At 37.9% G+C, this 23,211-nt stretch overlaps 1 protein-coding gene across 4 annotated transcripts in view; it reads right to left on the bottom strand.

Annotated features, from left to right (window-relative positions):
* Positions 1-21,670, bottom strand: part of LOC122177821 (ABI family member 3 binding protein) — a 119,868-nt gene extending 98,198 nt beyond the window's left edge. For all 4 annotated transcript variants that reach the window (XM_042867558.1, XM_042867559.1, XM_042867560.1 and 1 more), the window contains exon 1: positions 21,498-21,670. In XM_042867558.1, coding sequence (XP_042723492.1) covers positions 21,498-21,576 — 79 coding nt within the window. In that variant the 5' untranslated portion in view covers positions 21,577-21,670. The remainder of the gene's footprint in view (positions 1-21,497) is intronic.
* Positions 21,671-23,211: the final 1,541 nt, after the last annotated feature.

The following is a 23,211-nucleotide window of genomic DNA, read 5'->3' as shown; positions in this document are numbered from 1 at the left end:
CTTTGCTCTCAGACGCAAAGAGCAAGGTAAATAAATGGCCTTCTTCACTAATCTTTAGCTGTATCTATTTGAAGGAAAATAGCTGTGCTAAATCAGTAACAGAAGTACTGCACTTCAGATGACTATACTGAATTCCCTTCAACAAACTGGTAGCTACCAGAGGCTGACTAGTTCTTGGATTTGCACAGATGAAAGTGGTGCAACCGTAGCCAATGCTGACAAGTTTTACTATCAGGTGTCAAAACAGTACAGAACTACAAACTGAAAATTCCAGAGGAAATCCATGGTAATTCGTATGTTATTATACAAACAACTTATACATGATGTTTTTCTCTTTTCTTCCTCTTTCTCCTTATTGATGCATAGTATAAAGTTACTTTACAGATCAAAATAAACAAGGAGGAAAAGCAAGAAATCCCATTGTTAGTTTGAAGCAATTTCTTGTATCCCATCTTACTGATCTTGAATCCTACTTTACAGAATCATTTAATAGCCCAAGTTGGAAGGGGTCTTGAAAATCCTCATTTTTTTTGCTACCATGAGTCGACCATGTTTTTGCTATATGAGTCGACTCATATTAAACGACCCAAAGAGGGTCAGTGACCTACTTAGTCATTGGGTTGGACCAGGGAACCCGCCGAGAAGCAGACAAGCCCTCACGTCTGCTGACATCTTAGTCCTCTAGTATCTTTCCAGGAGCCCTTACACTGTTCCAACTCTTCACTTCTCAGCCCACCTGTGTGCAATCTACTTAGAATCATGCTCTAAAAGTACAAACACAGCAGACCACAAAGAAACCTCTTGTGAGGAATGCCCATTTAGTCACTTGTGATCCACAGATAGCTGAGAGATATGCACAGAGAGGCCTACTAGCCAGCAGAGAGCGCAGGCATAATTGGCTTGACAGCAACCAGCTAGGTGAATGGGGATTACTTTTGGGAAGACATTAGCAGAACAGGTTTCATTTGTGCTGATCTTAAGGTACTTTAAACAAGTAACAGAGTATTCTTGTTTTGAGTAATATCTCCATCTTGGCCGCCACTCAAGTAAACAATCATGCTGTGGTACAAATGAATTTGATTTTGAGAAAATACCCTAGATACATCCTGATATTAGAATACCTTCCTCCCTTCCCCTCCCTGGTGAAAAAGTAGAATGATAAACCAGATTCCCTCAAATTCCAGCACAAAAAGATTTTTAAAACATCTTGCAAACAGAAAAGAACACTTTCAGGCACAGAGCAAAGTAAGGTTGAATTTTTCTAACTTATATTCTGTTATGTCCATTTTTGGCATGCATTATTGAAACTCTGGTGCTAAGTATTTGAATTTGTGGAGTAGTTCAGCTTCAGGCCGTCACTAAATGGAAGATTCTGAGATCCACAGCTACATCTGAAAAACAGTCTTTCCCTTGTGGCTCACCAACAAAAATTTTGTGCTGATTTGCAATTATTCTTTTCAACAAAATTCTATTGGTGGCCAAAAGCAGTATGACAAGCAGCAAACAGCATAACTGAAGTAAAAGCACAACATTAACTACATCAAACCTCAAACGTCTTGCATTGTTAGAGAGAACTCTTTGTGAAAAGATGTTTTGCCTAAAAGAGGAATGACTTTTGAGACAACCCAGTGAAAACTACTATATCATAAGGAAACCAACCCCTGGTAATTCTTCAAAAGGAAGAAAATAACTAAAAATTGTTGGAGGAATCCAGCTGGGAGTACCAACAGTTTGGGTAGATGTAAAAATAAAAAATAAAATGTAAAAATAAAAGCAGTCATGAATAGGCAACAGGAGCCTATTTAATGCCTTCAAAATGGAAGAGCAGCTAATGAAGATAATATATGAAATATTTATCTGGACATTATTTGGATTTAGATTTAATGCCAATTATATGATGTATAATCTTTTTCTCATATCTTTAATAAATAATGGAGTAATGGGGGTGGGGGGAGAATTTAGAAGCGATGGTACCACATCCTACTCTTAGCAGATGTTTCAAACTTACAGCTCATATTTATCTACAGGATAAACAGAGAGCTCTAATTTTCAATTTCTACTTTCACAGGAAATGTCCAGTGAAAGCCCTTTGGATATTACAGCATCCCACTAAGACATCTCTGTTGCAAAGCAGTTTGTAAAGGTAAAAAAGTAACAGGTAATTATTAGAAACAGATTTTAGTAATTCCATTGCTGTTTAAAAACTGGTGAGAAGTTAGGAGACGAACACAGAACTGCATCACTGGACTAGTAGCATTAAAATGATATTTGTTCAGTAATTCAGTGTTGGGGACAACAGTTTTTCCAACATATAAAGGCAAGTAAAACTAAGAGTTTTTTACCTCTCAAAAATTGGTTTCAGCAACACAGAACTGAATACTTCAGAATTCTGTGTCCCATGAATGCACTGCATCCTTACAGTACTGTTGGTAACAGCTGTGCAGTTAGCACAAAACTAGCTAGTTTGATTTTCATCTGTTTCAGGAAATATGAGATAAACTGGGAAGAGGTGACTGGAATTTGAATTCACTGTCTGTTTTCTGTTTCTATCTCGAACAAAAATTATACTTTGGCCACATCGAATAAACTGCCTTCAGCTGAAGAGCATCCTATTTCTCTCTCCAGCTTAAGAAGATACATCAACAGCTGGCTGAAAATTCGTTGATTAAATAACTTAATTCATTAACTAACTAACACAAACCTAATGTGCCTATACAGCAACAAGCTTGAAGAATGAAGTACAAATGTATTTGGAAATAAATTTATCTGGCACCATATACTTTGAGCTATCTATTCACCTGCTTCACTAGCAAAAACAGTGGTGGGACAAGATGTTGTACTTGTACTTACTCTGTGATTCTAGTGGTGAACTGAATGTGTATGTGGCCTCTTGTGAACACATGCAATCTTGTTTTCCATTTTTATCTGCAGAGCTAAAAGCCGTGAACTCTGCCCTACAAATGGGTGAATACAGCTGTACTGTATTACAGCAAATTTGGCTTAATCATCAGAATTCCTTTTGCCTTACATTGAAGCTGTTTATTTTTCTCTATTTCAAAGATTTTAGAGGGCATGAATGAAAGACCTAGTACTGCCTCTCCAAGTGCTAGATAAATGAAGCATGCCATAAGAAAATATATTAGCATCATCTATTTGCGAGAACCACCTCACTTATTACTTCCAAATTATTCACAGCAGTGCTTTCATTTTCCAAATCTGGTGCCATATGTACCACCAGCCAAGATCATAATGATAATCTAACAGCGTGCAGCTTTTATTTTTGCTTTTTTTTTTGTTGTTTTTTTGTTTTTTCTTTGGCTCCCAAACATGGAGAAATATTGGTTGTTTGGCTCAAAATCAAACATAGCTTAAAAAGGAAAAGTTTAAAAATAGATATGTTTCTTTGCAGTAGAATTAACAAGAGGCACTCCTAAGCCACAACCACAGAATGCTGTAATAACTTAGCATGGAAAGGACTTCAGCACCCTCTGCTCAAAGCAGACCTAATCAGATAGGGTTGCCCAAAGCTATATCCAGCTGAGTCTTGAAGACCTTTACGGGCATAGTTTCCAAAATGTTTCTGGGCAACCAGTATTTACCACTCTCGCAGTAAAAATAATAATAATAAATAAATTCTAGTGTCTAAGTGGGATTTCCCACGTTCCAGCTTGTGCCCATTGCCTCCTGTTGTACTGCTGTGCAAAGACTGTCTTGGTTTTCTTTAGGTCCTCTAGCCAAGTAGCTGTGGACAACATTAAATCATCTTTCCCCTCACAGATTATATACAACATCATTGCTTCCAGAGACAAAATCTAAATTAACAATGAAAATGGGTGCCATATGGACCCTTAAAAACAGTAGGAAATAATTTGTTATTAAAAGTGGACAAGTTAAAAGCATCGTACGTGGTTTTGTCTTTGCAAATTAAGTTCCCCAATGAAATAATGTTATTATATCAACACTGTACATTATCTTAGCAGTACTTCAGAAAAAATATGCAGTCAACACTCAGTACTTTAACTTTTCAAAACACACTTAACGCAAATTTATTTGCAAAAGCAACCCAGCTCATGTGCTTTCAACTTTGGCTTGAAAGATCTCTCTGCTCAGGCAGATAAGCAAACAGATGAACAAAAGCAATGCTATTCTTACCTATAAAGCTACATTTATTACACAAAGATCTACTGGGACATTTTGAGAGATGAGTCATGAAGAAGTTTCAACACTACAATTCTTGTTGAAGTCCTAACACTATGTGTCAGTTTCTCCAATCTCCAGTCAATTGGCGCTGTTCATTTCAGTGACATTCTGCTGGTTCAAGAAACAAATTGTGGAGCAATTCTCACTTCCTTTTGAAATGCTACTTTTTTTGCTCACAGTGGCACAGTTTAATACAGAAATTACAGATATTCCTATTTTAACTATGGTACTTAAAAGGTAGGATAAATAAATCTTGCTATTTTAAGTCTTATTATTATGGCTTACTTCTTTACTGGTAACTAAAAACTAGTAATCAATTCAAGTTGTTAAGTTGTGAAGGTGCAATAATTTAAGAATAGGGAGAATGTAATACAAAGCAAAATGAAACAAAAAACAACAATAAACAACAGCAAGAAAAAGACTTCACTGAAGAAGGTTCCAGACAAATTCTGTCTAACTAGCTCCTGATATCTGGCAAATGGGGAGCTAAGAATTTTCTGAAAAGGTAAGTGCTAAAGAGGAAGCCAACTTTGATCAGTCAGTAGCAAATACAGAGCTGTAATTAAGTTTGTCTAGGAAATGTAGTAGAATAGGCTGTAGCAAGATAACTTCAAATAAATATATATATATATTCTTCTACTATCACACTCCATTCTGCATTTTCTAGCTTCTCTTGTTGCTGAAACAATTTTTTCAGCTAGTACGACCACAGTACAAATGGTTAGTCCTTGTACTTGTTCTCAGAAATTGCATTTAACAAGGAAGAAAGCATTCAGATTGTTTTTGAATATCTCCAGAGAAGCCACAAGCTCTCTGTGCAGCCTCTTCCAGAGCTCTATCACCCATACAGTAAAGAAGTTCTTCCTTATGTTGCATGGAACTTCCTTATGTTCCAATTTCTGACCACTGCTCCCCTTGTTCTATCACTGGGCACCCCTGATCAGAGCCAGGCCCCATACACTTGACTCCCACCTACTACATCTACTCCCTAGATGTGTCCAGGCTTAAATAATAAAAGTGACTAAAAGCTGCAGACTTGTCAAGGAATGTGAACTGACCTTCAGAGAGGGATACAGAGACCTAGAGTAGTGCTTTCTGCTCCAGAATAAATGCTATTTCTTGAGGGCAGCAACTCATTAGCTGCCTCAGACTTCCATTGGGAGAGATGTACTGTGAGGACCTAGTGTCAGCTCCAACACTTTCAGTGCCCTTTCTCAAGTCAAATTACTGTGACTTCTTCCTTCAGTTAGAATATGTGTTTAGTTATGATAATGTTAATCTAAAACATGCTCTTTTTAACAGATATAGAAGATATTTCTCAGACTAACAGAAGGAAATCTGGCAAATTTCAAATCTCAAAGCCTAGTTTTTCTACTCTTTGTAGCATTCATAAGCATTCATATTGCACACCTACACTTCTTGCAACTTACCTTGCCAGTTCCTCTCCAGCACTCACTAGAGTGCAAAGCTGAGTTAAGTCACTGTAGCTCGCTATAACTTTAGGATCAGTGAGAACAGTGCAGAAGTAAAGGCAGGACTGTCAGCAATTTGAAGGTTAAATTTTTATAAATTTCATTTCTATAATCTGTTTTTGGGTTAATCATGCATTTCTTCAAATTTCCATTTCCATTATTTCACCATCTCCTTACACATTTTAGTTTAAAGGCTCCTTGCACATTTTAATTTAAAATTAATTTTTATTGCACTAAGTATCTATCCTTGTTTTTGAGGTATAAAGCTGAAAAAAATCTGGCTTTAAATTTGGGATCCCATGCCAGGGGTCCAGCCCTAGTGCTTTCACCCTGCAGCCCATTTCCCTTATTTGTGAAAATCACATTGTAAACAAAACTAAAAAAAAAAGCACAAACACTTGTTTGAGAATAACCAAGTGTGCAGCTCTGGTGGAAACAGGAACAAACTTCTGAAAAATTCTTTAAACAGAGGCCTGACAACCTGTCTCTGACTTGTCGTATGATACTGCTCAAACCTGGTCTAGTATTAGATGTTGGTGGCCCTGCCTGTGGCAGGGGGGTTGCAGATTCATGATCCTTGAGGTCCCTTCCAACCCGGGCCATTCTGAGTGATTCTATAATTTTTCTGTTAAAACTTAGGAAATTCCACTCATTTAATTTCTCAATCTGTAAACTTATTTCTGCTTGAAGGTAAAATGTGTGTGCTAAACATTTAGCTTAAATAAAATTAATCATTGGACAATTTAACATTTTTAAAAGTTAAGGACAGAACATAACCTATCACTTCTAGTGGATAGCTCTTCCTGAATGTCCTTTATGTTGAACCATTTTCAACAGTCATTATTTACAATCAGTAGCATGAAGACCACAAAAGATCTTTAGTTGTCCATGGGAAAACAATCAAAACAAAATCTTCCACCTTTTTAATGAATCTCAAATCCTTATTTCAATTTGGATTCAATTTCAGGCACAAACTGGAACACAGGAAGTTCCATCTGAACATGAGAAAGTACTACTGTACTGAGAGAATGACAGAGAACTAGAACAGGCTGTCCAGAGAGGTGGCAGAGTTTCCTTCTCTGGAGATATTCAACATCTTCCTGGATGCCCACCTGTGTGACCTGCTGTAGAGCACCTACTTCAGCAAGGGAGTTGGACTGGATGATATCCAGAGGTCCCTTCCAACCACTACAATTCTGTGATTCCAGATCACTTATTCATACTGGGATAGAGCTTGATTTGGACCTCATAATATGATCTCCAGAGTACTGTTCCTCTGACTTTATTCTCAGAAGTAGATGTTTGTTGTTGTTTTTTCCATACTGGCCTGGTGTGTCTTTTTCTGGGCTGATGCAACTCCACCTAGACAGAGCTGACGAGACAGTGCCTGCATCTTGCCCAAAAAAGCTGGTCTTTCCCATCTTGGCTCCTCTCCTGTCCAGGAAAATGGGTCCAAGGCATCTCCACCCAGGCTAGGCTATGAAGAAAACTGCATCTTTGCCAAAGAACCCGACAGATTCTGCATAAACTCAACAAGAAATGCAGAAGACTGTTGGGAGGAAGGAAAGGCTCCCAGCTGTTCTAGATCTAACTCATTTTTAAGCCTTCAAGAACACTAGCTAATGCAAATTCTAAAAATATATGCATTTTTTTTGGACGTGACTGTATATAAAGTAGTTATTTAGAGCCAGTCAGATAAACAAAAACATAGGCTTTCTACAACAACTCCTTCATAGGGAAAGCTCAGCATGATATTATGAGCTTAAGTAGGTGAGGGGTTCAAATACTGTTGGTCTCACCTTGCCCATAAATTAGAAACAAAATGATAATAACGAGCATATAAAAAACTGCGGACCTTAGTGAAACAGACTCCTTAGAAACCTGCTCCTTAGTGGGATGTGCTTAGCACTACCATTGGTATCACCTATTCACTGGCAGGCAGCGTTTACCATTACCATTCCCTTAATCCACTCTTCATCTTAAAAATAATAATAATAATAATAATAATAATAATAAATGCATTTTTGAAGAATAAAAACCCAAAGGCTTAATGAAAACTGTATTTGAAGCTGCAACTGCATTTTCTTCTAGGAGAAGAGTAAAGAGATGATTTCCCCACATTGCAACCCATGTTGTTATCATTCATTATTAAATGTACTGTTAATCTGATATGTGGATTGACATAAAATGATAGAATCACTCAGGTCACAAAAGACCTTCAAGATCATTGAGTCCAACCACAACCTAACTATACTACCCTAACTCTAACAACCCTGTGATAAATCATGTCCCTGAGCACCACATCCAAACAGTTTTTAAATACATTCAGGGATGGTGAGTCAACCAACTCCCTGGGGAGCCTATTCCAGTGCTTAACAACCCTTTCTGTAAAGAATTTTTTCCTGATATCTAGCCTAAACTTACCCTGGCAAAACTTGAGGCCATTTCCCCCTTGTCACCTGTCACCAGTGAGAAGACCAACGCCGCACTTTTCAGATATTGGAAGAGAGCAATATGGTCTCCCCTCAGCCTTCTCTTCCCCAGACTAAACAGCTCCAGTTCCTTCAGTCGCTCCTCTTAGGACATACTCTCCAAGCCCTTCACAAGCCTTGTTGCCCTTCTTTGGACCTGCTCCAGCACCTCAATGTCCTTTCTGTACTGAGGTGCCCAAAACTCAACACAGTACTTGAGGTGAGGCCTCACCAGTGCAGAGCACAGGGGCAGGATGACTTATCTAGTCCTGCTCACCACACCATTCCCGATACAAGCCAGCATGCCACTGGCCTTCTTGGCCACCTGGGTACACTGCTGGTTCATATTCAGCTGATTGGCCATCAGTACACCAATCAGATACATGTACTCAGATTGCAGTGAGATTCCTACAGTGCAACATTTGTTTTGAAATCTGTTCCTTAGATGTGATTACTGTGCATTTCACAATACTTTTTTTTTTAGTATACACCTTTTAGGTTGATTTGCAGTGTGTTTATTCATTTGGGGATCTCTTAAAACACGAAGCAATGGAGACGAATTAAAAAAGGAATGTGAAATAACTGATAGACAGAAAGTATATTTTCTATTGGCTTTTCATAGCTTTCTTTCATAGCTTAATTTCATCTCATGCATCAGATGTTTGTTTTTGCTTTTTTTTTTTTTTTAAGGGCAAGAGTGGTTTTTTAAGAGGCAATTAGTGGTTTTCAGACAGCTAGCAATGTTTGCAAACTATTCTAACAAAGTAAATTTAACAACAGTACGTATTGTTAACACTCAATACTATACACTAACATAAACTAACATAAATAAACTAACATATGAGTCATAAACTAACATAAACTAACCTATGAGTCTCAGGATTGCCAACAAGGTATGCTCCCCAGTTGTAAATCTGAAAACTTGCTAAGCAGTCCTTTTATGCACTGGTCTTCATGTCTAAGTGATCTGTTACCACTGATTAGTCCAGTGCACAAAAACCCTTCTTTTTAAACAGAGCAGCATAGTATGACATTCTAAGTATGAACCTCAACTTGCACCAGGGGAAGTGCAGGCTTTAAGTTAGGAAATACTTCTCCAAGAGAGTGGTTAGGCTCTGGAATAGGCCACCCAGGGAGGTGGTGGAGTCACCATCCCTGGAGGTATACAAGAAACATTTAGATGTTGTACTGAGAGACATGGTTTGGTGAGAACTAGTGGTGATTGGTGGACATTTGGACTGCATGATCTTAGAGATCTTTTCCAACCTTGGTGATTCTGTGAATCAACTTTACAAGATCCAGAAGTCAAAGACTAGAGTATGTGACCTATGAAAAAAAGCCACAATAACTTATTTCCTATCTCTCACATATAGATATTGAAAATCCAGTAAAACGTTATCTTCACTAGATAGATAAGACTATTTACTGATAAAAAGAGAAACACCAGGGAGAGGCAAGATCCCTCTGTCATGTAAGAAGAGAAAAAAAATCACACTACAATTGTTTGTGGAATGGCAGAAAAGAGCATCTGAGAGATGAACTGTTCAGCCTAAACTCAATTACCTGAAACACATGAAACAAATGGTCAGATCTCAGCACATGAAAAACAAGGAGAGATTCAGAAGAGCCAGCACAAATTCACCATGGCCAGGCTGTGTCTGACCAATCCTGCTATCTTCTGTAATGTTATTACTGGCTTTGTGTGCAAGGTAAAAGTAGTGCATGTCATTTTCTTTGACTTAGCAAAGTTTTAGACACAACCTCCACAAGCATCACTGCAGCCAAACCGAAGAAGGGAATGCTGCAAGGGTAGAATGTAAAGAGGATAGAAAACCATGCTCAAAGACTAGTAGCCAGTGGTTAAAAGTCCATAACCCTCCCTTGATACTCTTTCTGGTTCTCAAGTAATATCCACAGCAGTACCTAAATTAATTTCAGTGGACGAGAATGTTTTTTGGTTTGCATACATTTAGCACAGAACTTGGGGTGGGCAAATAAAATAAGATGGGTTGCACTTAACGATCAGCTTCCAAATTTAACAAAGACTAACTAGTTTGAGACAATCAGAAACAGGTGCTCACCAAACTACATTCGCAAATCAACTTTAGAGAATATCAGTGCAGTTAAAAAGACAGACATTACTGCACTTCTGACACATCTATGCTTTCAGACGTTTTGTTCCTCTGTTCAGTTTTAATATGCCAGTAAATACTCTTTTGCCTACCTCTTCAGAAACACAATCCAGTCAGTAGCCTTTATCACAAGTTCTTAACAGAATAAAAGGTATCTAAAATCAGATATATATCAGTAGATATATATCAGTAGAAGGACATGACCTTACATGCCTTTTAAGTAACTACACTGATAGCATATGATGCTCATCACAAATTTCTGTACGTATTTCCAAGTGAGAAGGAAGTACAAATCATTACAAAGTGATGTAATTATCTATTTCTATTAGAAACAGCTAGAAAGGGAAAAGTACAATTTGTCTGTTACATTGAAATTGTGTTTCTAGAGACCAGATCCATGGCAGCACAAGACATTTAACAATCCTTAAACATATACAATTTTATAAAAATATCCTTCCTACTTTAGTACTGTTTAATGGGACTTATTTTCTATTTATAAATTGCTCATTATGCCATGCAAAGCTGAAATAAGCCTCTATAATTGCATGTAGCAAATGATGAAAACTGAAAGGTATCATACATTCTCAGAAGTCATGATGGCTTTTAAATTCCAACACTGCAATCACCACGTGATCATGCTAAGCATCTGAATCCTCTGCTTGAATTCTTATAGTATGCAAGATATGCAGGACTTCAAACAGTGCAAATATTAATTGCTTTGGATATGTAGTTGACAATTGCATTTGCAATATTCTGTGTTTTAACACTGCAGTAATTTCCCTATTTTTCAGAAGCAGGCAGCTGATAAAGCAATTAAATATCTGAAGCATGTGTTGTAAGTGTAGGTTTTGCTGTATATCACATGCTAAACTTCAGAAGAGTTATAAAACTTTATCAGTTACCAAAAACAATAATCAAACATTAAATACTAGTAATGCTTTGAGGGCTGTAATTTGTTCTTCTCAATTCTATGAGCAAAGCTTTTAACAATTTATTTCCTTTTAGTTGAGAAACTTCTAGACACATACACAAGTAATACTAATAATAATGCACATGCTCAGAATTTCCAACAGAGCAGTGATAATAGAGTTTAAAAAGTGTTCACTTCTGCTCTGCATCTCCAAACCAAACACTCTTCACACATCGTAGACGCTAGCTGAATACAGCTGAGTCCTATAAGGACCGATTCCAAATGCATACTGTTTTTTCCAGATGGAAAATGCATCTCATCTTGCACCACTAGATGAGGTGAATTTCAAGACTGATGATCTGGCTTCTTGTTAAAAAACAAAACAAAACATAAAAAAAACCCACACCCAACAAATTAAGAAAGATCACAGGTGATTCTCTTCTTCTACAGTTATGCATTCTGAGTTTGCAGTGACAGGAAAGCTTCTACAGCTCAAGAAAATGTCTCCAGAAAGAAGCACAGATTTCCTCTATGTTTTTGAGTGTGAGGACAGAAATCACTAATAAGAAAAATATTTATGATTTTTGGAGCTGGATATGGGCATATACACATATGCTTAGAACCATGAGCGAGGGAATTTGTGCATTATTGACTTTATATTTTTACTTGTACTTCACTCAGAAATGTATTCAATTGTTTGTGGCAAATTTATGTCTCTTTCATCACTGATCTTGAAACTCAGTGCAGAGTAGACTACATTAATTCCCAAGGAATATTCTCTGATTTAAAAGCTTATAAAGCACGTACATAATGTTTCATGACTTTACAGTGCAGAGGTTTTAAAATGCAAGATGATCTATCCCATGACACTTTCACTCGACATCTAACAAATGGCTTAAACTCTACAAAAGCAAATTTAAAAAAAAAAACCAAAAAACATAAAAACACTTACAAACCTAAAAAAGCCAGGCCATAGGAAAAAAACAACACAAAACAAGAAATATTCAGTTCCTGAGATCTCTAAACTGAAACCGAGCACAACTAACAGCATCTATTTCCTTTGATTGAGCTTCTATACTTTCTCCTCAGCCTTAATACTACGAATGACCTTACATGCTCTTTAAGTAACTACACTGATAGCATATGATGCTCATCACAAATTTCTGCACATATTTCCAAGTGACAAGGAAGTACAATATCCATTATGTTATTTAGAAGCTTTGTTCTCTAAGAACTCTTGCACTAACAACATACTAATGCTTTTACCAACTGCTTTTTCAGCTGGAACTAAGCAATCCAGGAAGAATGATAAAAGCCTAGAAGATTATAGCAAACAGTTTCTATTGCAATATATTTACCAAAAGTGTAACCTAGACAAGCCAAAAGAAATGCTGAAGGGAACACAGAATTTCAGGGATCGGAAGAGACTTTAAGGCATCATGACATCCCTGCTAAAGCAGTTCCCTACAGTAGGTCACACAGGTGGGCATCCAGACAGGTCTTCTCCATAGAATGAGTCTCCAACACCTCTCTTGGCAACCTGTTCCAGTGCTCTGGTCACTCTTATCATAAAAAAGTTCTGCATGTCTGTATGGAGCTTCCTATGTTCAAGTTTTAGGCCATTACTCTTTGTCCTATCACTGTGCACCACTGAAAAGAGCCTGGACTCATCCATATGCCTTCCATCTCCCTTTAGATATTTATAAATATTAATCAGGTTCTCCCCTCTAGTCTTCTTTTACAGAGGCTGAATGGACCCAGGTTACTCAGCTTTCCCCTATATGGAGGTACTCCAGGCCCTTTATCATCCTTATCTCCCTTTGCTGGTCTTCTTCCAGGAGATCCTGTCTTTTTTGAACTGGGGAGCCCAGAACTGGACACAGTATTCGAAATGTGGCCTCATCAGGACAGAGTAGAAGGAAAGGACCACCTCCCTCAACCTGCTGACCATGCTCTTTTTAATGCATCCCAGGATACCACTGGCCTTCTTGGCCACAAGGGCACACTGCTGGCACCTCGCCATGATGCCAAAGTCCTCCACAGAGCTCCTCTCCAGCAGGTCAGCCCCAAACCTGTACTGATACACGCAGTTATTCTTCCACATGTGAAAGACTCTTCATTTACTCTTTTTAAAATCTCATCAGGTTCCTCTCTGCAGTGTTTATGCTTATAATTTTTTCATAGCATAGCTAAAAGCAAGTAATGAGCTATCTGCATGTTGCAATATCACTGTCAAGTTCACAAAAGAAAGCGTCTGCTGTTTAGCTTTACGACAAAGATGGAGACTTGATGGCAGCTCAATCCCCTCCCCTCTACCTAAGAGGGTTCTTAATCACCCTAAGAGAATCATGCTTCTTATACTCAAATGAAGCCAATTCTCTAACCATATAACTCGCATGCACAAGCATACACTGCTCTATAAATAAAGAATAGTACAGTGCCACTTAATCCACCCTCCTCAGTGTTTGCATGAGCCATAGATAATGGAACTCAGCCAAATTTTCCTGGTCAAACAATAGTTTTCTTCCTTTTTTTTTTTTGCATCTCACCACTCAAATTCTTATTAATTTTCAGACTATCTCACCCATGCCTTTTATTTTCAGCATATGCTTGGACATGTTGTGCAGACACATTGCGATTTAAAAAGAAAACTGATAAGCGATATGGCCTGAAGTCTTACATTTTTCTCATTGTGCATCTCTCTTGTTCATGTACAAGCTTGAACTGTGGTAATGACAGAATCATTTTGAAGTCGGAAAAACAACATTTCAGTTTTACATATAGCTTTACGTATTTGTCGTTGAACAAAGCATAACTCTGTGTGTTCTAAAATGTTTCCAGTCTTATGCATCAGAGAAAGAAAAATTAACATGAATAATAAATGTAGAGCAGTGGCGAGGAGCTGACAAAAGGAGATTTTTTTCCCTCTGTTCAAGCTCAAAAATAACATTATCCCACACACATTTCAGTACACTAAAATTGGCCAGGCTCCCAAAGCATTAATTATGTAGAATCATACCAAGAACTCTGTGCTGTTTATAGATTTATGAACTGATGCCACAACTGGTTTTGATGGGAGAGAATACTACAGCTTCTAACTGCTTCATTGAATTATGCTTTTCCTGAGCAGATTTCAAGAATAATGTGAAACACTAGTAGTACACAAAAAAAAGCAGAAGTAACACTACAAATTCCCTCGCACTTTAAGAATCCACTTTGCCATTAGCTCTCTGGCTTGAACGAGGCCCTGCGTGCCCAATATTAGCATAGCTAGCACCTCCAGAAGCTAGCATCCCAACTCTTTACTTTTATTTTTTTCCAGTAACTCTGAAGTAGTGAAGATTCTGAGTTGATGTCCCTACTGTAACCATCCTTATGTAACCTCGCTTGTATATCCTCTAATTTTGGTTACATCACTTTGGTTAGGCAATGAGCACAAAAACACTGATTTCTGATGTCCAAAGTATAATCGCAACTTCATCAGCAGTAGAAATCCAGCTGATGGTTCAAAAGCTTGACCTGTTCTTACTTTGCCATATTTCACACTGATTTGCTCAAGTGGGAAGGCTTAGGATTGATCTGGTCAAAGTGTAATGACACGATCAGTACATTTTGAGGGACTGGTCTGGTCCTCTCCTAACAAAGGCTCGATTCTTGCCAGGAGTCATTTTTTATGAACACTATCCTCAAAACACAATAAGATAGATAATAATTTCCTAAAGCATACTCATAGAACATACACCTAGCCTATTTTACAGAAAACCTAGTTTCTAAGCAATGGCATTTGACGTAGGGCGTGCCAGGCAAGCATGGGTAGAATCCGATCTGTTTCTGGCTGCCCTCTTTCACTATGGACTGGACTCTTTTCCTTACAGTATCCTGTTTATAGCCACTGCCTTTTCAGAACACAGATATCTGTCTTTCTTCATAGGAAGACACTATTTTGCAGTCTATGCCAGGGAGCATCTTAGACCATCTCCCACAAAAAGACAAAGTTTATAACATTCCAGCAGATGTATTCAGTTCAGCACCACTTTCAAGTCTGCACTTGAATTTCCCCAAGGAAAAGAAATCCACTAGGACCTGCACGAACAGTTCTGACTGGCAGGTTACTGCTAGCCATTTGTTCCCCCTGGAGCAGACAGCTTTCTGTTTCCACATGCAATGTGTAGAACACACTTGGTAAGACCAAACGCTCCAAAGCATCAGACCCAGGGACTGTCCATAGCACCAGCTCTCAACAAATATGTAGACTGACATGTGTATCCACTGCATCCACAGATGGGTCTGGCCAAACAGCAGCAGTATCATCTAGCTTACAGACCTTCCTCAAGTGAGTCAAATAGGTTGCACTGTTCAAATGGCTAGATACAAAAGATGGCATGAAAAGTACATTGAAAAGTAATAGTCTGAAAGAGATACTTGGGAATTTGAAAATCAAAGTGAAGAAGTGGACGATTATACAGATCACCCAGCACTGAGATCATTTTAGAGGCCTTCAGATGTTCTGGAATTTAATCCTGGCAGAACCCACCCACATCTGTTACTGTCATGTCACTGCCAGAGCCAGCATAAAAATGGAAATCTGGTATTACAGATTATCTTTGGACTTGGCAGTCTGACACTCAGCACCAAGTTTTGATATATTTTCATGCAATCTTAGAACAGAACTGTCTTTATGATAAGCTATCTTTGATTGAATGAACAGCTACAGTGCCAGAATTCTTAAGGGTTGTTTTCACTTTCAACAAAGGAGGAGACAAATTTGCCATGACATCTCTACTGACTGAAAACCCTAGTTACTCAGTCAAACCAGATATAGGATTCCTTTGGGATTTCTCAAATGACTTTGTCATGATGCACCATTAAACAAAACAGAACTATTTCACACAAACCTGATTACGAGTACATGCATCACTAGAAAGAGAATTTGGCAATGAAATTGATTCCACCATTTCTTATAGTGTAGTAGGGACCCTGGAACCTCAGTTCAGCAGGTTGTGATTTGGAGAATAAAGAGATGCAGGGGAATTTAGGCTTGCTTATCATTGCTCATCATTATCCCTCTTAATAGAATATTACCACTCATCTTAAAAATAACCAAAGATCAAAATATTTGGCATTTCTCTTTCCAGACATTAAAATAAATAAACAAATAAAAGGAAATCAGTTGTTTTGTCCAAACTGATTCTTTTTCATTACAGTATGTTTTCTGAAGGCTGAAGCATTGTGTATTTTGAAAAACAGTCCCCACAACGTTTTGTAAACTGTGGGGAAATAAACATATGAGAAGCATATCTTTTCACTCTTCTTGAAATATTTTGACACAACACCTTCTTCATATGTTCAAATAAATACATTTCAATCTTTTTCCTACTTTACATTTTCTGTTCTTTTACCCTACAGCTACCAGAGGGGTGCTGTTTAGTTGCATGTGGCACAAAAGTTTAAAGATTAACTCGGCTGTTGTAGTATAGTGACTATGATGCATTGTAATAACTCAACATTGTTTTAACTACTTGACACCAGTAAGTAAAAACACATGCTGTTCAATATCTGGTTAGGAAGAAGTATTACATAACATAGCACAGGCAACAAATTTAGCAGGGAATTAAATTAGCCCATTCCTTTCGTAAGTGTCAATGGTAAGCTTGGAATTGTAGTGTAAATGCCATGTTCTTGCAAAGGGATATCAGTTATACTTTCCATAACCAATAGCTAAAATTTGGTTTTATCTGCAATAGTTTCTAACATTTCTCTATACTTACCGAACAAAAAGATAAATTAAAACTACTATTTTCTCCACTTATCCCCACAGATGCCAACTGCAGAAACAAGAAAGTTTGGGATCTGGTTTTCCCTGTGTAGGTCTGTAAATCAGGATTTTTCACATGGTCCCGTGAGGCATCTCAAGTATATTCCTTTCCTCCTTAGAAGGCAGCAACAAGGAATTAAGGTGAATTAAGGTTTCCCTAGTGTTTCCTGGAAAGCAGAACAGGACAGGCCTGACTCCTGGAAAGTGGAACAAGGTTGGGCCTGAATTCCAGTCTACCTGATGACTAATTCAAATAGTAGGAAAGCCACAAGGTCAGAAACACAGCAAAATAAATGAATGAATAACATTTCTTTTTTGAAAAAGTTTTAAAGTTAGAAGTTTATAAAAAGGGCTTAACTCCAAATTCTTTTCAGCTCTAACAAAGGAAAACAGAACATGAAGATATACAAAAACTATCAGAAACAGATTATAGTGAAAAAGTGCAGTTCTATGCACATCTGTGTTGTAACTGGAAAGTCAACTGGTGAAGTCAAAACCATGAAATGCTGTTTTACCAAACACTAAGAACTTGTTCCACCACTGTTGCCTTAAACAACATCTGTATTGGGTCCAGCTGGAATAATACCAGTGAAATACAGTTTACAAGGCAGTACAGACTTGTGGATTATGTCCTTTAACTTGTTTATTCTCGATTCTGTGGCTTTGCTTTTTTTCATCTCCCTCTCAAGTTCAGGATGCTCTTCTTACTAATTCATCCTCTAAAGGTAAGGCTTTTTCTTTGCATCAGTTCCTGTCTAGAAAGGCCACACTGTCTTCACCAGGGATGGAACATTAATGCTTCATGGAATCATAAAAATCAGAGAAAGTATGACAAAAAATAACTCTGACACCTATGCACCACAACTGTTTCCTCTTATGAATCATTTGCATCAGTAAAATATTCCAAGTGTAACAGTGCTGAAGTGAAGCATTACACATTGGATAGCACTGGCTTAGTGGAAAAAAGAAGAGATAACATCAAGTAAAAAATGCCCAAGCCTCTCTCCTTTCTGATGAAACAAAAAAATCTAGAAGCTAGGTATAGCTGAAAGAGCAGTGGCTCAAATACTTGACAGAAGGAGGTACCTAAAATACCAGTATTTCCTGCTCTGAGATTTTGTGACCCCACACATAGATAGCACTTGCGTGGACTACAGAACTTTTCCAGCAACTGAAAAACAAACATAATAGTAAAGAAGGTATTGCTTTTATGGCAAAACATAATTCCAACCAACTTTTTCTTTTCAATTAAACCTGTATTTACACAATATATGTATATACTGCAAAATCTTACAATAGCTAAGAGCCTGACACAAAAGTTGTGACGCAGCTTATAACCAACTCATCATTTGTTCTTTGGTACAGTGAATGTGGCGAAAAATTACCAGACAAGTAGTGTTCATCCGTACTGAGGCCACTATAACACCACCAGAAATACACATAGGCCTGTTTTCTACATAAATAAAACTACAGAACATATAGAATCATCATGAAGTTTCTGTGGGACATCTGCACCAAGTGCAGGAAGGGAGGCTGCACAGAGCAGAGTGCAATAACCCTTCTACACAGCTAGCAGTGGTGGAGCTGATATACCTCAGGGTTGGCCCTTAGGGCTGCCAGGGCATGCTGCTGGATCACACTCAACTTGCCAACAGCCGGAACCCCCAGTTTCCTTTGTATGAGGTTGTTCTTCAGCCTCATGTCCCCTGTTTGTGCACGGATCCAGGGTTGCCCAGTGCAGAATCCAGTGCCCAGGTGCAGAATTCAGCACTTGCTCTGGTTGACTTTCACATGATTGTTGATTGCCCAGCCCTCTGAGTCAAAGTAGTTAAAATAATTTATTGGTAAAGAACATTTGAGAACAGCAACAACACTTTCTTTGTCATTCTACGCAAATCAATGCTTGTGGAGGTGAAAGCTAAAACACATATATTTGGTGTAGTGAACCACATGTGTTCTAGCTTCCTGAACAGCACATCCATACAAAACCTCTGCAATAGTTCTGAAAGTCACTGACATCTGAAGGGTGTATTGGCACTGTTCCTTTGCAGCTGCAGGAGGCAAGATGTTCTTTCCACCTTCTATCACTAAAAGGAAATCCCAGTCCACAAGACCAGAGATCTCCTGGAGAGATAAATTGAGCACAAGAATTCCAAAGCAATATTAAGAATGAAAAGAGAACTTGTTCACGAGTCTGTACATAATTACAAAGCAAAATCAGTTAGATTATTCTCCCTCAAGTTATCAAGTTGACTCCACTGGTCCCTGTGGAGGCTCAATTAAGTAGCTTGCAACTTGAAGAGGAAAGCAGCTCAGTGGATTTTATAGAATACTACCACTCATTCTAAAACTACCTAAAGACCGAAATATACTCTTTGATTAGGAAAACATTCTGTATGTTCTGCCAAACAGAAGAGCATTGTAGACAAAGACAATTCTTTGCACATTTTCAGACAACAGGTAAGTACTAAAATACTTTTTTCAACAGTCTAATGTAAATACTAATCCGCGATGTTGTGAAAAAAAAAAAAAGTTGATATTTTAACAGTGCAATGGGAGAACCTTTAGGATCATAGAATCAGAAAGTCATTTGAGTTGGAAGGGACCTTAAAGGTCATCTAGTCCATCTCCCCTGCAATGAACAGGGATACCTACAGCTAGACCAAGTTGCTCATCCCCCTCAATCCTTGCCTTCAGTGTCCCCAAGGATGTGGCATTCACCGCCTTTCTGGGCACTCTGTGCCAGTACCTCACCACCCTTTGAAGAACTATTTCACTGACATGAAATGAAGTTTCCACCTGCAGCTGTATGCATTTGGCAAGCAGAGCTTCACTTCTGCAATGTTATTTTAGGACAGTAAAAAAAAAAAAAAAAAATGTATCCCAGAATTAATCTTACACTGACTGCAGAGGATCAGTAACTTTGTCTGAAATTCACAGTAAATTTAAAGCAATCATTCTATGTTAGTGAGCAGAATATCAAGTGAAACAGTTTAAAATGACAAATACCAGAAAATTTTCTTCCTTCAAAATTGATAATACATAGGATGTTCCTCTCTGTCCAGTGCAATTTTCTGCTATGAGAACTGCTACAGTAATTTACTTATAGAAGGCTTTTTGGTTAAAGCTCATGTCTTGCAGTCTATTCAACATGAATGAGAACAGTATTATCAACTGCTTGCAGTTGATACTCCACAGTATCAACTGCTCACAGTTCATTACTCCACATGAACAGTATGCAGAAAACTCCACACTGAGTCCAGAAGATGAGCTTAAAAAAAAGTAGTAACTTTCAGAAGAGCACCAAAAGAAAAAAAAGAAAACCTAAAAAAATAAAGGATGGGAGGAGCAGGGGCTTGAAAATCATAGAATCATAAAATGGCCTGGGTTGAGAAGGACCACAGTGATCATCTAGTTTCAACCCCCCTGCTATGTGCAGAGTTGCCAACCCTAGACCAGGCTGCCCAGTGCCACATCCAGCCTCTCTCTCCCCCAGTCACCTCTCCCCAAAATTTTTAGGTTCCCCACCAGTGAATCAGAATTTCATAGGAAGCCCCAAAAGTGCTGATTTCTTACTGAATATTGTCATAAGGAACTAAACCACATCTTCCTTTTTTAACTGTTCCTGGTTGCAGCATATTGCAGATGTAAAATCCATTACAAAGCACAGCGCACTCAGGCAAGCACATCTACAAAGCAAGAGCAATACGTGCAGTACAGAAACAGTTGTGAAAGTGCTGCTTAATGCCAAAGTACTACAAAGTGCTTTACGATCTAGATACAAAAATATTTCATTTTATGCAAAGACTGTTCTTTCTGCAGCATTAAGTACTAGTAAAAAGACAACACTGCATAGATTACATTAGCAAAGAAGATAAAGGATTCCTACCATTTATGTAAACCTATTGTACCTCCAGACTCCAGGAAAGAGGAAGAGTTAAATATTCTCAAAGGTCGGGGAATATATTTTTCTTGTGGAAAGAACAGTTTGAAATGTAATTGTTTTTAATAATCATGTTTTTCTCTCTCAAAATACATGCAGTCTGACCTATAAAAGTAATTTCCTATCCAAATGCTAATGGTAGATAGAAATGGAAAGCATAAAAGTTATTTTGAGACAGAGCTGAAATCATCTGCCAGCAGCACAGAGTGCTTTCTTAAGTCACATTTTCTTCAAGATCCTACACCAGAAACCTTCACAACGCTGTTCAAATCACGATAAATAGAGTTACACTGTTTCACAGTACTTGTCATAGTCACAAGATTAAATAAAAGCATTTCTAATTGTTTTATTCAGGAGCTCTAAAGTAACTCTCTGGTGCTTGGACCTTGGACCCTGTTGACTGATCTTCTTTTATCTTTTTAGTTATCTCAATCTTTCCTATATTGTTGAAAGCAAATTTCCATGGAGAACACAAGCATTAGAAACAAACAAACAAAAACCCAACAGCAGAAGAAAAACAAATGAAACCCCAGAAAGTTGTCATAGTTACTTGCCTCTGGGCAATTTCTGAGCACTTCCCAGGTTTACTGCAATATATCCACAGAAAAGGAGAAGGACCAATCTTGGCATCATGGTTACAAACCCAAGCTCACACCGTGAATGATTCTGACAGGTATCACACCAAAGTACTGCAGCTGCATTTAAGGGAACGGTTCTCTCTGTGACAAGAGGCAGCAACACTTTGACACAAGCGTAGTTCACACAGTGGGAGGAGACAGGATGACATCATTCACTCCCACTGGAAAAGGAGAATTAGCAGTGAAAAAAAAAAAAAAAAAAAAGATTATCAGGCTCCCCCTACAATCATCTTGTGCTTTTTTTTTTTTTTTTTCCACAGGGTCCCTCCACCTCATAGGATAGATTCTTGACTGCCCACTTAAATTTCACACAAATAAAATCAGATGTTTCAAAACCTTCATTAACTGAAAACTGTTCCATGAAATATTTTCACTGCTTTATCAAAGAAAGCTGGACTTAACCTGCAAAATTAGCATTCACGCTGCTCAGACATCTGCTGTTCTATTGAACTCAACATTTCTGCAATTTCAAGATTTTGCTTAGGATTTCTAGACTTGGCTTTCCTTCATGCAAAATTAATACCACTTACGCTTGACTTGACATTATAAATAGGCAAGATAAATATTTATTCAGTGAAAGATTTGTGTTTTCAAAACTAAACATTCTTTTTCTTTTTTTTTAATACACGATTTTGTCACTTTGTACACGGCTGTTGAGTCACTGGGAAGAATACTCAGTAAAAGCAGAAAGGCAATGCATCAGCCAGAGGTCAGACCCTCTCATTAACTATATAATTGTAAATGTAAAAAAAATACCATTAGTTAATTCCACTAAAATCTATTTCACTGCACAATGAGCCAAATAGGCATAATATTTGGTCTTCCCCATAACTAAGAGGGTGGAAAGAAAAGGGTGGAGCAAAATAAAAAGATTACAAATGAATAAGGAAGAATTTGGTCTCTGCATAAGGAAAAGCAGAGCCAAAGAGGTTACACTTATTAAACTAAACAGTGATCTCTCTCTCTCTCTGCTCCCTGTCATTGCTCTTCCTCATCAAAAACACAAGAAAATATTTTTCTGATTTACTAATTCAAATCTGGAAATAGTGAGTTGAAAGTCAACATTATAGGCAGACCCCTATGGAAATTTCCATACACCATTAACACAAGGGTCTTTGTGAGGATATAGACTCTGAAAGTGGGTTGTTTTATATGAGTGCTAAGAGTAGATAAATGCAGCAGCTACAATTTGGATGAGATGTAAAGATATTAAAAAGGACATGGGGATGGATAGCAGTATCCAAAAACACTGACCACACCTGGTGGCCAAAGTGTTCCAAGTGACAGAAAGCACAGAAAGCTGGACACACATAGCAAATTTGTTGTAGTCCTTTTTCCTTTTTTTTTTTTTTTTTTTTAAATAAAATGCTTTTTAAAGAAATGTTCCATGAAGCATATCCTGTTTCTTCCATTTCAAAATTAAAAAAGAAAACTGATTGTTTGACGGAGTAGTTTCTTAAAAGAAGGGATGGGAAAATTAATTCTGGATCACACACGGCTATCTTTTTAGTACGGCAAAGTGGACTCTATTGGCTTGTCTCATGGCCAACTAACTCTCCTTTTAAAGATCACAGAACACCTTTCAGCAAACTATACAAAGGCCAGTTTCAATTCAGGAAAATCTCAGAGA

This window comes from Lagopus leucura, unplaced genomic scaffold, assembly GCF_019238085.1.
Source record: "Lagopus leucura isolate 7727_CA_CO unplaced genomic scaffold, USGS_WTPT01 Super-Scaffold_100001, whole genome shotgun sequence".
NCBI lineage: Eukaryota > Metazoa > Chordata > Aves > Galliformes > Phasianidae > Lagopus > Lagopus leucura.
Note: the sequence above shows the minus strand (reverse complement) of the source record. Positions and strands in the feature narration are given on the sequence as shown.